Source organism: Salmo trutta, chromosome 19 (assembly GCF_901001165.1).
Source record: "Salmo trutta chromosome 19, fSalTru1.1, whole genome shotgun sequence".
Lineage (NCBI taxonomy): Eukaryota > Metazoa > Chordata > Actinopteri > Salmoniformes > Salmonidae > Salmo > Salmo trutta.
This window is the reverse complement of record NC_042975.1, coordinates 39,850,682-39,866,810: the sequence shown is the minus strand read 5'-3', so window position 1 is coordinate 39,866,810 and position 16,129 is coordinate 39,850,682. Positions and strand designations below refer to the sequence as shown.

Below are 16,129 nucleotides of genomic sequence, written 5' to 3'. Positions count from 1 at the left end.
AGACAGACATATTCAACAGGACTCATTTGTGATGTTTAGACCTTAATGAATGAGGCAAACAGAAGATAAATAAACAAAGGGCTATTCATATTGAGAGGGTGTCTGACTGTATGTCAGTCTGTTGAGAGGATGTGAATCGTGGGCCAAGATTCTGACAATCATCTACACTCTTAGAAAAAACTGTGTTATCCAGGGGACAGCCAAAGAACCCTTTTGGAACCCTTTTTTGTAAGAGTGTAGGGCTAGATGTAATTTCCTGGGTAATAGCTTTGGTTCGGTGTCTCTCTCCCCTACCTGTGCGTGAATGTGTGTTGTCTGCATGCATGTGTGCGTGTGCTGTGTTTGTGAAGACTGAGCTCTACTTGACGATGTAGGAGAAGCACCCGCCCACACCACCTGCTTCCACTCAGCACCGCACTCCCTGACTTAAAACAAGCGCTTAATTAGGAAGCCCATCGGCTGCTCTGTTCAATTCCCCCCGGCTCCCAGAGGTATACATGAGGAAAGAAAACACAGCGGAACACTGAGCTGTGTTTCAAAAGAAAACATCCTGTCTTCCATATGCCCCCTCCACTACTGTACGAGAGAGAGAGAGAGAGAGAGAGGAGAGAGACACAGGCACACTTTCAAAAGGGAAATTGTTGCTTCTCGAAAGGGAGATATATATTCCTGATGAAGTCATACTGGGACGACTTCAAAAAGCTCTGGAAACCATGTTGAATCAATCAAAAGTTACAGGACATTCTATGACACAGCCAGCCGCTTATCAAGCACCATGGGCTTTTAGTATGTTTGCCGCTGCCATAGAACATATTCCTAACACTCTCAGGGTGTATTTCCATCTAGCCATGGCACATCTGTTGAAAACGGATACATCATACAGTGACATTATGGAAGCCTAATCAAATTTCATGAACGGGGAAGACCGAGTGAGAGCCCTAGTGGGTTTCATTATACAATCATTATTATAAGACAGGCCTCTGGATAGAGACACACTCCGTTAATCTTCCTGCTAGAGAGGGAGGGAGGAAAGAGGGAGGAGGGAACTCGATTCGCACAGTAATATACCACTTCACCGCACTCCTCCAATTACAATTTTCTATTTCTTGGGCTGGTGCATTTGGAATAACTACTTTTATACCTCCTGCATATATTTGTGAAATTTTAGATATTTTCAGGGCAGACAGAGAAACGCACATGGCCTGGTCTATCATCATTATTATACTGACTAAACCAGACAGACTCAAGAGGTTTGCAATGAAAAACTCATTGTTTTATAGTTAATCTACGGCGGCTAAGGTTCTGTGGTTTTTATCTGGTTAGGAGTGGTTGTTTCATATCAGTGTATGGAAACGGTTATTTCTGTTCCAGTAGAAAAATAGAAGTCTAAAGAGTTATTTGAGTAAATCTTGGTTTGGTGGTTCATTGTTCGCTGGAAATAATATCCGTTTTTTGACCTGGTTGAACATTATATTAACATCATAGTCATCAAGTCATGACTTCATATGTGTATGACTTTATGTGATGTTACAGACAAACATACTTTCTAAAAAGTTAATATAATGTTAAAGTCAAAGACCTGATATTATTTCCAGCGAACAATGAACCACCAAACCAAGAATTACACAAACAGACTTAGACTTCTATTTTTCTACTGGAACAGAAACAACCGTTTCCATACACTGATATGAAACAACCACAGAACCTTAGCCGTCACCCATAATTGAGTACTACATCTTACCTCACAAAAAAATGAACTTTAGTTCAGAGGCAAAGATTTTACAATAAAAAAATCAATTGAATCTTATCTTTCTATTAAAGATAAATGTACGGGAAGAAACAGAGGAGAAAGCATTCAGAAAAAAAATAGGCGGCCCGAATAATGGATTTAGTAATGGTACAGTTAGCCTTCACACAGTTCTTCAGTGGTGATTTCCTGCCCTTTCCAGTGGATTATAAAGCGCTCCTCACCCTCAGTCTCTGAACGATGCCCTTTGAACTTAATAAGAGAAAACCTTGGCCTTTCCCGGGTTCCTATTTCCACCACATGCCCATTACTCAAAAGCTGCTTATTTTGTCATGATGGCAAAAAGAGAAGCACAAATCTTTAATAGAAGCAGAGATAAAAAAAAATGTGTAAAAGCTAAAAACTTCAGCTTTTTGCTCAACTAGCTAAAAAACGAATCCCATAGGCCACCTTGGGAAGATACTGCAGCGTACGTCCGTTTCTCAGAAAGCTTAAAGCCACATGGATGCTTCCTGGAAACAAAGAGAGTGCAAAGACATGGCTGAAATAGAGATAGTGTACAGCATGTGTGGAGGTGAAGGAAAATTACAGCCAGTGAGTGTAGTGATGTCCTGTGGGTGGTGGTGAACCAGGCAGTGAGTGTAGTGATGTCCTGTGGGTGGTGGTGAACCAGCCAGTGAGTGTAGTGATGTCCTGTGGGTGGTGTACCAGGCAGTGAGTGTAGTGATGTCCTGTGGGTGGTGGTGAACCAGGCAGTGAGTGTAGTGATGTCCTGTGGGTGGTGGTGAACCAGCCAGTGAGTGTAGTGATGTCCTGTGGGTGGTGTACCAGGCAGTGAGTGTAGTGATGTCCTGTGGGTGGTGGTGAACCAGCCAGTGAGTGTAGTGATGTCCTGTGGGTGGTGGTGAACCAGCCAGTGAGTGTAGTGATGTCCTGTGGGTGGTGTACCAGGCAGTGAGTGTAGTGATGTCCTGTGGGTGGTGTACCAGCCAGTGAGTGTAGTGATGTCCTGTGGGTGGTGGTGAACCAGCCAGTGAGTGTAGTGATGTCCTGTGGGTGGTGGTGAACCAGCTAGTGGGTGTAGTGATGTCCTGTGGGTGGTGGTGAACCAGCCAGTGAGTGTAGTGATGTCCTGTGGGTGGTGGTGAACCAGCCAGTGAGTGTAGTGATGTCCTGTGGGTGGTGGTGAACCAGCCAGTGAGTGTAGTGATGTCCTGTGGGTGGTGTACCAGCCAGTGAGTGTAGTGATGTCCTGTGGGTGGTGTACCAGCCAGTGAGTGTAGTGATGTCCTGTGGGTGGTGGTGAACCAGCCAGTGAGTGTAGTGATGTCCTGTGGGTGGTGGTGAACCAGCCAGTGGGTGTAGTGATGTCCTGTGGGTGGTGGTGAACCAGCCAGTGAGTGTAGTGATGTCCTGTGGGTGGTGGTGAACCAGCCAGTGAGTGTAGTGATGTCCTGTGGGTGGTGGTGAACCAGCCAGTGAGTGTAGTGATGTCCTGTGGGTGGTGGTGAACCAGGCAGTGAGTGTAGTGATGTCCTGTGGGTGGTGGTGAACCAGCCAGTGAGTGTAGTGATGTCCTGTGGGTGGTGGTGAACCAGGCAGTGAGTGTAGTGATGTCCTGTGGGTGGTGTACCAGGCAGTGAGTGTAGTGATGTCCTGTGGGTGGTTGTGTACCAGCCAGTTTGTGTAGTGATGTCCTGTGGGTGGTGGTGAACCAGGCAGTGAGTGTAGTGATGTCCTGTGGGTGGTGGTGTACCAGCCAGTGAGTGTAGTGATGTCCTGTGGGTGGTTGTGTACCAGCCAGTGAGTGTAGTGATGTCCTGTGGGTGGTGGTGAACCAGGCAGTGAGTGTAGTGATGTCCTGTGGGTGGTGGTGAACCAGGCAGTGAGTGTAGTGATGTCCTGTGGGTGGTGGTGAACCAGCCAGTGAGTGTAGTGATGTCCTGTGGGTGGTGGTGAACCAGGCAGTGAGTGTAGTGATGTCCTGTGGGTGGTGGTGAACCAGCCAGTGAGTGTAGTGATGTCCTGTGGGTGGTGGTGAACCAGCCAGTGAGTGTAGTGATGTCCTGTGGGTGGTGTACCAGGCAGTGAGTGTAGTGATGTCCTGTGGGTGGTGTACCAGCCAGTGAGTGTAGTGATGTCCTGTGGGTGGTGGTGAACCAGCCAGTGAGTGTAGTGATGTCCTGTGGGTGGTGGTGAACCAGCCAGTGGGTGTAGTGATGTCCTGTGGGTGGTGGTGAACCAGCCAGTGAGTGTAGTGATGTCCTGTGGGTGGTGGTGAACCAGCCAGTGAGAGTAGTGATGTCCTGTGGGTGGTGGTGAACCAGCCAGTGAGTGTAGTGATGTCCTGTGGGTGGTGTACCAGGCAGTGAGTGTAGTGATGTCCTGTGGGTGGTGTACCAGCTAGTGAGTGTAGTGATGTCCTGTGGGTGGTGGTGAACCAGCCAGTGAGTGTAGTGATGTCCTGTGGGTGGTGGTGAACCAGCCAGTGGGTGTAGTGATGTCCTGTGGGTGGTGGTGAACCAGCCAGTGAGTGTAGTGATGTCCTGTGGGTGGTGGTGAACCAGCCAGTGAGTGTAGTGATGTCCTGTGGGTGGTGGTGAACCAGCCAGTGAGTGTAGTGATGTCCTGTGGGTGGTGGTGAACCAGGCAGTGAGTGTAGTGATGTCCTGTGGGTGGTGGTGAACCAGCCAGTGAGTGTAGTGATGTCCTGTGGGTGGTGGTGAACCAGCCAGTGAGTGTAGTGATGTCCTGTGGGTGGTGGTGAACCAGGCAGTGAGTGTAGTGATGTCCTGTGGGTGGTTGTGTACCAGCCAGTTTGTGTAGTGATGTCCTGTGGGTGGTGGTGAACCAGGCAGTGAGTGTAGTGATGTCCTGTGGGTGGTTGTGTACCAGCCAGTGAGTGTAGTGATGTCCTGTGGGTGGTTGTGTACCAGCCAGTGAGTGTAGTGATGTCCTGTGGGTGGTGGTGAACCAGCCAGTGAGTGTAGTGATGTCCTGTGGGTGGTGGTGAACCAGGCAGTGAGTGTAGTGATGTCCTGTGGGTGGTGGTGAACCAGCCAGTGAGTGTAGTGATGTCCTGTGGGTGGTGGTGAACCAGCCAGTGGGTGTAGTGATGTCCTGTGGGTGGTGGTGAACCAGGCAGTGGGTGTAGTGATGTCCTGTGGGTGGTGGTGAACCAGGCAGTGAGTGTAGTGATGTCCTGTGGGTGGTGTACCAGGCAGTGAGTGTAGTGATGTCCTGTGGGTGGTGGTGAACCAGCCAGTGGGTGTAGTGATGTCCTGTGGGTGGTGGTGAACCAGCCAGTGAGTGTAGTGATGTCCTGTGGGTGGTGTACCAGCCAGTGAGTGTAGTGATGTCCTGTGGGTGGTGTACCAGCCAGTGAGTGTAGTGATGTCCTGTGGGTGGTGGTGAACCAGCCAGTGAGTGTAGTGATGTCCTGTGGGTGGTGGTGAACCAGCCAGTGAGTGTAGTGATGTCCTGTGGGTGGTGGTGAACCAGGCAGTGGGTGTAGTGATGTCCTGTGGGTGGTGGGGAACCAGCCAGTGAGTGTAGTGATGTCCTGTGGGTGGTGTACCAGGCAGTGAACTCAGTTCTAGCCAGGCCAGATGAAGGCAGCCTGCTCACTCAGAGCGTAATCACACAGTGAAGGAGAGGAGTGCTGGTTTCCATACATCAACTGCAAAAATGCTATCAGCGCCAGAGAGACGGCCGCATATCATGTGGAGAGAGATTAATGGAGGGACAAGGAGAGATAGAACTGAGGAGAAGGAGATGCTGGCACGTATAATAGGGCTGCTTTTAAAAAGAGCTGATCAATAAGAGTGTTATTAAGGGGGACATGCTACCCCCCTGTCCCTGGTGCAGATAGTGACAGGGTGAATCAGGTGGGATGGGGAGGGGTTAGGCCAATAGATTTACAAAGTCCTGTTGTGATTAGTTTGAGATTTACAGCAGAGCTAGCTGTTGTCCTATGGCGGAGCAATCAACCTTTAAAATGTGACCTGGAACAGCCTCCTTCACTCCAGACTCCTAGGCAACCACATCTCTCTATTATAGATCACATGAAAGTTTTATTCTCTGTCTCTAAATCAATGGTAAAATATTTTTCTGTAGAGTTTACTGTAGAGCTTGCCGTAATCTAAAAAAAGACTTCAGGAACAGGGGGAATATACAGTAGGAAGACTGAACTGTTCTCTACAAAAAAACGATCAATGTAAATCATGGAAAATAAATCCTGGATTTCAAACTATAAAACAGATTCTGATCATATTGGACAGTCCCAGTCATAGCCTTGACATACACAGTACATCTTTGTCTCCTTCCCTGCTTCTATCTTTAAATCCCGCCTTTCTTCTCTGACAGCTAGCTGGATGACGTGAAGCCGTGATGGAGTCATGCCTACCTTCCTCTTCTTGAAGGCCTGTCTGGCCAGGTACCCACTGCAGGCTGCTTGGAACAGGGTGATGTTGTGTCTGGTCTGCTCATCCCTCTGCTCCTCCAGTTTAGCCAAGGTCCCTGCTCTGAAGAACAACTGGGGACGAAAGTACACACCTTTTAGTTCATCATCAAACAAAATAGATATAGTCACGTTTGTTCAAGTCTGGAGCTGATTTAAATCAAACAAAATGGTCACATAATTGACTTGAAATTGACTTCAAGAAAGTATGCCTTTTTAGCACCTATTACACAAATAAATTACATTAACAAGAAAACGGTAGATCCATCCACTGTAGTCTAAAGACAACGGCCTTTTAATCCAAGAAGATTGGGTAGTAAAGTAATTGAGCGTGTTTGAGTGGTAAGGTGAAAGCAACCGACTGTAGACGAAAGTCGAGGAGGGAAGTTGGGGAGGTATATCTGTGACAGCCGAAAGTCGGAAACTAAAGTTGTTTATGAAAGTTTGTATTTCTAATGTTGAAATATACATGTCTCCAACCCCCATACCACACACACTCACAAACTGAAATCAAGTGTGTGTGGGCTACATTGTACAATCAATCAGTGAGAGAGCCTCAAATATCACATTCATTTGTATCACTCCACTGTATACATGAATCGCGCAAAAGCTCCTGCTTCAGTCATTCTTCCCCATAATGCAACAGAGTTTGAAAGGCGGTGAAAAACGATGGTCACCGACTTGACAAAAGTGATCCGCTTTAACTCGCCCACTATCTCTGCCAGAGAGTGTCAGCATTGTGTCCTTATTGGCCGGGTCAAAGATGAAACAGAGTTAAAGGGCCAGAAGAAGTGCCGTCACATGACATTCTCCTATCATTCACATACACTCAGAGACATCATCAGGCCAGGGTCAGGCACAGTGTGAAGACTGGTGGCAGTCAGTCAGCTTAAGGCGAAGGATGGATGGTGATGGGAGAGTTGACAGGCTCCAGTGCTTTATAAAAGATCAAACCTCCCTGGCATACATGAAAGAACCAGTAGGTGGAAGAGACAAACACTTAAGCAGGATATACTGTATTACCAATACAAAGAGGGGTTCAGAAAACACACTGTACTGCAATGTTAGAGGGAGAATGTCATGAATTTGGCTTCAAAATAAAACAGTAAAGTCATGTTTGTCATATGCATTTTGTCCATAATGTAACTACATCAGAAAACCACAAGAAAGGAGATCTCTGGGTGTCAGCGTCATATTATGATCGGAATGGGTAAATCAAAGCGGACATGAGGCGTGACTTCCTGTTGTGGCAGTGTTTACCACAGTGAGAGTTGTGTGGTGGACCCAGTGTCATGAGAAGATTTGGTGCTGCTGTTAATTGGCATTCTACTGAGGCCACTGCTGTTGCTAGGACACCGTTGGAATGCTTTGTGAACCACCATCTTGGTGCTAATCTACTCCAAAGGCCATTTCAATCTCCAAACCCCGAAGGCAACAACATCTGTCTCCCAAGAAATTACCATTTTTAATTACAATACTTTCTTGTTGGCTATGGGCCACTTCTCAGCTGATGGGATTAAACAGAAGTGTGCCAAGCAGTGTTTACTGTGATTAGTCTACAAGTGCCAGGGCGAAAGACAACACTGAAGACCATCACCTGCCAGAAATTACTCTATAACGACATGAATACAAAGGAGACATGATTGTGCGTCTCACGGTGAGGCTGGAAGGCAGGCATGCCTCTCAAACCCATCCTCCCAGCCAAGAGACTTTCAGGGCAGGCAACACTTGCCAGACAGTTCACCCAGAGTCACAAACACATCCCAGCTAACAACAAACGTTCCTACAATTTAGAGAACATTCCCTTAAGGGTCTCATTAGGTCATTAACCTCTCTTGGGTAGGGGGCAGCATTTTGACAGCCGGATGAAAAGCGTGCCCAAAGTAAACGGCCTACTACTCGGGCCCAGGAACTAGAACATGCATATTATTAGTAGATTTGGATAGAAAACACTCTGAAGTTTCTAAAACTGTTTGAATGGTGTCTGTGAGTATAACAGAACTCATATGGCAGGCAAAAACCTGAGAAAAATCGAACCAGGAAGTGGGAAGTCTGGTGCTTGTAGTCCTTTCAAGTCATTGCCTATCGAACACACAGTGACTTAGGGTTCATTTTGCACTTCCTAAGGCTTCCACTTGATGTCAACAGTCTTTAGAAAGTTGTTTGAACAGAGAGCGAACAGAGGAAGTTGGAAGTTGTTGACTCAGGAAAGCAAATGAGTTCATTGGCGCGCGTTCACATGAGAGTTAGCTGTGTTCCAAAACGTTTTTCAAGACACTGGAATCGTCCGGTTGGAATATTATTGAAGTTCTAAGTTACAAAGGCCCTAAAGATTGATGCTATACAACGTTTGACATGTTTGAACGAACGCAAATATAACTTTTTTTGACTTGTCGTCATGACATTTTGGCCGCGCTTCCTACACTTGGAGTAGCTTACTGAACGCGGAAACGACAAGGAGTTATTTGGACATATATTATGGACTTTATCGAACAAAACAACATTTATTGTGGACCTGGGATTCCTGAAAGTGCCTTCTGATGAAGATCATCAAAGGTAAGTGAATATTTCTAATGCTATTTATGATTTTAGATGACTCCAAAATGGCGGGTATCTGTATTGCCTAGGGTATTTTTCTGAGCGCAGTACTCAGATTATTGCAAAGTGTGCTTTCCCCGTGAAGCTTTTTTGAAATCTGTCACAGCGGTTGCATAAAGGAGATGTTCATCTATAATTCTTTGAATAACAGTTTAATATTTTATCAACGTTTATGATGAGTATTTTTGTAAATTGTTGTGCTGATTCACCGACAGTATTGGAGGCAAAATATTTTCTGAACATCACGCGCCAATGTAAAATGCTGTTTTTGGATATAAATATCAACTTGATCGAACAAAAAATGCATGTATTGTGTAACATGATGTCCTAGGAGTGTCATCTGATGAAGAGGTTAGTGCATAATGTTAGCTGAATTTCTGGTATTTGTGACGCCTGTCCTTGCTAGGAAAATGGCTGTGTGGTTTTTCTTGTGTTGGAACTGTCCTAACATACTCTAACTTTATGCTTTCACCGTAAAGCCTTTTTGAAATCGGACAATGTGGTTACATTAAGGAGACTTGTATCTTTAAAATGGTGTAAAATAGTCGTATGTTTGAGAACTTTGAATTATGACATTTTGTGGTTTTGAATTTGGCGCTCTGATTTTTCACTGGCTGTTGAATAGTGTGAACCGTGGGTGGGACGCTAGCGTCCCACCTGCCCAAGAGAGGTTAACTAACGTTTTCATAGGAATGTTCATATGATGTTCAAGGAATGTTTCCAAGCAACCATTCCCTTAATGTCAAATAGAACTTACCCAGAACTTAAGATAATGTTCTAGACACGTTTCATGGGAATGTTGCAAGAACATTTATGTGTCTAGTTTTCTGAGAGTTAGGAAAAAATTCCATAAACCTTCTACCAAACATACACAGAACATGGTTGCCATGTTCTCAGAACATAAGACATGAATATTCTAGACACGTTTCATGAGAATGTTGCAAGAACATTCCTGTGTCCAGTTTTCTGAGGGTTAGGAGAATATTCCATCAACATTCCACCAAACAAACACAGAACATGGTTGCCATGTTCTCAGAACATAAGATATCAATATTCTAAACATGTTGCAAGAACATTTATTTGCCACATTAAAAAGGTAATACATTTTAAGTTAATAGTGAAGATTTATTTTAGGTCCATAGAGATCCTATTAAATCAATATTGATACTGTAATTACTGTGTATGATCAAATAGAAAAGTGCATGCACACATGGGAGGTCTCATATACAGAAAGCCCTTCATTTGCTGAAATAAGTAAATCAAATCAATGATGAGAGACTAGTCAGATGAACTGATACCTGACACTGACATGTTTGGAGTACAACGTCCCACTCAATGTACCACGAACCAAAACGTTCTCTCTCCTTAGAATTGATACTGGGATTCCTCAAGGAAAAACACGTGGAATGAGGAATCTTTAGCTACAAGTTGAAGAAACCTACTGTATGCATGGGACAACATCTGTTTTCTGGGTTTCTATAACCCCTTTTCATTCAATATAATATGAACAGAGGTAGTTTAACCAGTGACTAATTCAAAGCGTGAAGTGTTTTTATGTTGTGGTAGTAGTGGTACTCACCCTACTCAGTCCCATGTGATAGCTGCTCTTCTCCAGGTCCAGGGACTCCAGCAACTCCTCTACCGCCTGGAAACACACACAGACACACAAATCATTCCCTGCCCCTCTACCCCCGGATTATCCCTCTACAGCAGTCCCGTCGAGCTGCCAACTGACACAATCCCAGCATCCCAACAACCACTCCTCTAATCAGACAGATTGACAGAATCCTGATATGTAGTCCTGTAAACATTCTACCTCACACATCCGGCCCGATCCCCACCCTCTCCTTTCATATTCTCAAGGACACAGAGCATGTGCAGGGAGAGAGGCAAAAACTGACCAGACAGCTCGTCCTCCAGAATCCACCTTCTCCAAGCTTGTTCCTCCTGGCCCCGTGGTGGTCTCGGCCCCATAGCAGCCTTGAACACATACAGCCTCTGCAGAGGGGCACCGCCTGCAGCTCTCCCTCTCTGTGTTACTGTCTGTCTCTGTGCGTCTCTCTGCCTTCCCTTTCCCTGGGTGGTGTGGACAGGTCCACTTGAGCCCCCAGCATGAAAGGCCCCATCTAGATTACACTGTGAGAGGAGCGGCAGCCCCGAGGACTGAGGGCCTTTTGTCTGATGCCGTTTCCACAGAAACCTCGCTACGAGACGCTGACGCAGGGGAAAACTGCTTTTCTCTCTCTGTACCACCTTCGCTCAGTCTCTCACACTCTTCTGTAAAGAGTAGCTTTTGTGTTCTTTTCCCCACCATTTCATTTCAGCCTGGCTCCTCTTTCAGGGGACCAATACACAATTGACCCTCATTGATAGTTAACCTCAGAGTAGAACCCTCATTAGTAATCCTCCCTTCACAGGTTGGGTCACACTAAAATACTTTTAGGCCCTCTCACCATTTACATTGCACATAAACCATTGCAGTGGAGAGTTCCTATCCTAAGAAAATCATTAGGGTAAAACTACCAGGCAGACGGCCTCCAGGGTAGACAATATATTTCACAAAGTTGATAAGTTCAGCCCTAAACCCCAGTGCAATTAGAAGGCCTTTCCTTCCTGTCTCTGCTTCTGCAATGTTGATTAGGTCATCACAATGGCTCTGATTAATGGAGGTTTATTCCTCTGTCAGTGGGTTACAGACAGCCAGGAAGGAGATGGCCTGTTCAGTTTATTAATGTAACACTACAGACCTCAGCTATGCTCCACACACACACACACAGAAAAATAGACTCACCCTCTTCTCATCCTTCACTATGTAGTTGCGGCCAAGTTTCTTGGTCAGGTGTGGTGCCAGCACATCGAAGCGGCGGCGGAATTCTGAGAAGACCATGTGATCAGGGTATCCTGTAAAGACAACGATATGGGGGCAAGGTTATGGAGCTATAATTTTTTACTGAAATATTTATTCTAACCACATAGTCTACGTGACAAACAGTAGAGCAGTGTTGGTCGTTTGGTTCGTTTGTGAAGGAAACCAGACTCCAGTCTAGGCAGGTCAGACCCTTCAGGACCTTCCTCGTCTAACAACCACAGCCTCTAGTTCTGTCAGCCTTCTCACCTTGTCTGTAGATTCTGAGGGCGTCCAGCAGCTTGGAGCCGCGGAGCTGGGACCGGAGCAGGGCCACATCCAGCTGCATCAGGCCAGAGTCTCCACTTTCCCCCTGGGCCTCCAATTCCCCTCTGCCCGCCCGCAGGGCATCAGCATTGGGCAGCAAGCAGTGGACAAAGTGAACCCTGGACCTCCTTACCGTGTCCAGCAGAGCGTCCTGAAGGAGAGAAGGGTTAGCTGGGACTCAAATGATAACAGTGATAGAGGGCTAGAGGATAGGGCAAGGCCTCACCGTGCACTGAGAGAGTAGCCCAATTTAATCACAGACCAAACCTCTAATCATATGCAAAAGCGCCACACAATGGCTCTCACACATTTCAAACATTAAGCAATCTTATAAAATAATCAACTTGAGTTGTAATAAATAGTATAGTTAAGGAATGTACTCTGGACCAGGAAATGTAATGCCTAGACCCTGCACTGGGACGGCTCCTAGCTCCTACCCTTTAAAGCTGTTATAACACAGCAAAAACATAGGAAGATAGATTATAGATTTAGCAGACGCTCTTATCTAGAGTAACTTACAGGAGCAATTAGGACTAAGTGCCTTACTCAAGGGTACATAGGCAGATGTTTCACCTATTCACCTTGGGGATTCGAACCAGCAACCTTTAGGTTACTGGCCCAATGTTATTAACCGCAAGGCTACCTGCCGCCCCAAACGCTGAGTGAACACCTCTCTCAGAGGGAGGGCATACATTGGGCAAGCTAATTAAAAGACTCCATTTACTGAATCAGCTTGTGTATAGGATTTAAATGAGGGGTTTGTGGCCCAACACAACGTGGATACACCCATAATGAAACATGAACAGAAGTGGAAGTATAATAAGCTATTGGGGGCCATCTCGATCTCTCTCACAGTCCCTCGACCAGACCTGGCCCCTGCAGATGGCCCCTAGCCTCTCACCACTTGTAGTTTGATCTGGATGCAGAGGGACTTCTTCTTGACAGCTGCCACCCCGGTGGTGAAGGTCTTCCTCATGCTGGTGGCACGCCGCAAGGTCAGCTGGGAAACGCCCTCCAGGCCAGCAATGGAGCCTGACAGGATGGTGGCCCCACCCCCACGACTCATAAACAGACCACTGATGTTCTTCCTAGAGAGGAGAGCGACAAATCCGACATGGTCAGAATGTCTGTTGCAAGTGTTGCCAATCAAGCTAAAACATTATGTGGGACGAGTGTTACTTTTGGGAGTCCTGTAGGAGACTCCCTGCGTTGGTCGAGACAGGGTTCTGTTTAGCATGGCTCAGCCAACCACGGGCGTCATACTCCACCCAGTCTGTACCATGGCTGTGGCCCAGCAGGAAGTGATGTAGTCTCTCACTCTTCAACAGCAAGGTGTGACCTGACCAGTAGAGAGGCAAAAGGAGTTGATAACAATTATGTATGTCAATGTTTGCGTGTATGGATGTCTACAGTATGTGTGGCAATGAACATAAAGTGAAAAAGAAGAAGAAAAACAACAAATCATTGTCACCTTTGAGCAGACAATATATTTTCTATAAACCTGTATTTTTTGTGTTTTAGCAGTAAAATTATTTTAGAATATGGTAGTTTAGAAAACAGAGAGTTCTTTGAAAATAGACACTATTTGCTGCTATAGTTTGTCCCCCATCATTTTACAGTGAAGAATAATAGAAACAGAGTGGCAAATTGCATACCACAACATATCTGGGTGATTAATGCAGTCCTGTTAAAGTCATCTTTCAACTCTGCCACTGTATTGGTAGCCTGACTGCCACTCTGTTTATCTCTTCCCAACTCCTTATGGAATTGCCATGCAATTGTTTGGCTTGACAATCAGGACAGAGTAGGCAAAAGCACAAACTGATCTGGGACCAGGCTAGAGTATTGCTGGGTTCAATGTGAAACTGACTTCACCTGATGATGCACATCCATTCACTCCTTTGCATTGTCATGACAATTCTGAATCCTAAAAATCATCCAAAGGAAAGTTGGTAGAATGTTTGAACGTAGAATGTCTGGTCGATAAGAGCAACAGTGTTGATTTGAAAGCCATTTTATTTCTTTGCCATGGTGATTCTATTCATTAGAATGCAATTACATTTGAAAATGATGATATCAAAATGTTTGCAGAATTAAGAATGTTAGAAATGTTAGAAATGTATGCACGCATGACTGTATGTTGCTTTGGATAAAAGCTTTTGCTAAATGGCATATCATTTTACTAAATGAGCTTCTACACCCAGCTATTTAACTAGTCTGTACCATGGATGCCACAGGAGCATCAATATCTTCTTTACTGAGTTACAGTTCATATAAGGAAATCAGTCAATTGAAATTAATAAATTAGGCCCTAATCTATGGATTTCACATGACTAAGCAGGGGCACAGTCATGGGTGGGCCTGGGAGGACATATGCCCACCCACTGGGGAGCCAGGCCCAGCCAACCAAAATGAGTTTTTTGCCACAAAAAGGCTTTATTACAGACAGAAATACTGGTCTCAGAAGATCCTGCAGGTGAAGAAGACAGATGTGGAGATCCTGGGCTGGCGGGGTTACACGTGGTCTGCGATTGTGAGGCCAGTTTAACGTACTGCCAAATTCTTTAAAACGACGTTGGAGGCGGCTTACGGTAGAGAAATTAACATTTAATTATCTGGCAACAGCTCTGGTAGACATTCCTGCAGTCAGCATGCCAATTGCGCGGTCCATCAAAACTTGAGATCTGTGGCATTGTGTTGTGTGTCAAAACTGCACATTTTAGAGTGGCCTTTTATTGTCCCCAGCACATGGTGCACCTGTGTAATGATCATGCTGTTTAATCAGCTCCTTGATATGCCACACCTATCAGGTGGATGGATTATCTTGGCAAAGGAGAAATGCTCACTAACAGGGATGTAAACACATTTGGGCAAACAAATGTAGAGAAATAAGCTCTTTGTGAATATGGAACTTTTCTGGGATCTTTTATTTCAGCTCATGAAACATGGGACTAACACTTTACATGCTGCATTTACATTTTTGTTCAATGTATGTTTAGAATGCATTTAGGTACATATAGAACTGGTTTCGTGTGTGAATTTCTCAGATATCTGGCATTGTGAGTGCTACTGGAAGTCCCAGTCCCTAAACATGACCAGCTCCCGCTTCCACAACCAGCACCGGCCTGAACAGGAGAAACGCAGGCTGTTCCAGAAGCACATGGCGGTGAGGTGCAAGGTTGAGTTTTACAGAAAAGTGAGGAGGGAGTTCTATGATCAGCGTGTGACCTCAGGCAACAAGTTGCTATTTTCTGATGAAGAGAGAAACTGGAAGCCATTCCAGGGGTGCTAGAGTTGGCTGCAGAGATGGACTTCCTGTGAATCGCTGCCCCTCTGTTGAATTACTATTGATTTATTTTGGAGAAGTAGTATTAAGATAAGATTGGATAATATAAAACGAGATTGGTAGGTATAGTAGGTGTGATAAGTGTAGGTTAGTGTCTATTTTAATCAAAATAAATAATATTTGAAGTATAACAATAGTGATGGATTTTTTTTGTGAGGCGTGTGTGTCTCTGTACCTTTGCTCTCGCCCTCGGCAGGGCCATAGTAGCTGAAGAGACGTCCCAGTAGAGTGTCCTCAGAACCCCCAGGCTGCAGAGCCTCCTCCTCCATCAGCCACAACAGGCCCCGCGCCTCATCAGTCCTCAGCGTCCGCACCTGGCACACACACAGGTCAGACTCGCTTCCAACCCCTCACCTCACTGGATAGATAACATCTACTGTACCCTGACACATTTTCAGTCCTTCGGATGGTTGTAGAATCAACAGTCTCACCAAAATACACACAAACAGACTAACTGGGCATCAGTTTGCTTTTCAGCCTACACATACTGACTCACTTTAGCAAACACACTCAGCCAGCCAGCCCACTCCTACTCAAACTCCAAGGCCTGAAGCGAAGCCAGCTCTGATCATCTAACTATCTACTTTGTGGGAATCATTCCGTAAGCCTGAGGAAATTTCATTTGTTGTAAGGCTTTCACCTGGAATACCACAACACCTCCCAACTCTCCTGACTATTTCCACAACAAACACTGACACAAAATATTGTGAAGGAGTCAGCTGATCATGTTTAGCACTAAAACATCCCGCTGACAACACAGTGAAACACTGCTTTCAGATTCATGCTTTTATAAAAAAAAACACAAAA

General features: G+C 45.5%; 1 protein-coding gene across 10 annotated transcripts in view; it reads right to left on the bottom strand.

The window, feature by feature from the left end:
• Nucleotides 1-16,129, bottom strand: part of LOC115154576 (unconventional myosin-XVIIIa) — a 109,371-nt gene that overhangs the window by 33,097 nt on the left and 60,145 nt on the right. For all 10 annotated transcript variants that reach the window (XM_029700938.1, XM_029700932.1, XM_029700936.1 and 7 more), the window contains 7 exons: nucleotides 15,498-15,636; nucleotides 13,156-13,315; nucleotides 12,878-13,064; nucleotides 11,920-12,127; nucleotides 11,596-11,705; nucleotides 10,384-10,449; nucleotides 6,153-6,281 (listed from right to left, as the gene is read on the bottom strand). In XM_029700938.1, the coding sequence (XP_029556798.1) occupies nucleotides 6,153-6,281; nucleotides 10,384-10,449; nucleotides 11,596-11,705; nucleotides 11,920-12,127; nucleotides 12,878-13,064; nucleotides 13,156-13,315; nucleotides 15,498-15,636 (999 nt within the window). The remainder of the gene's footprint in view (nucleotides 1-6,152; nucleotides 6,282-10,383; nucleotides 10,450-11,595; nucleotides 11,706-11,919; nucleotides 12,128-12,877; nucleotides 13,065-13,155; nucleotides 13,316-15,497; nucleotides 15,637-16,129) is intronic.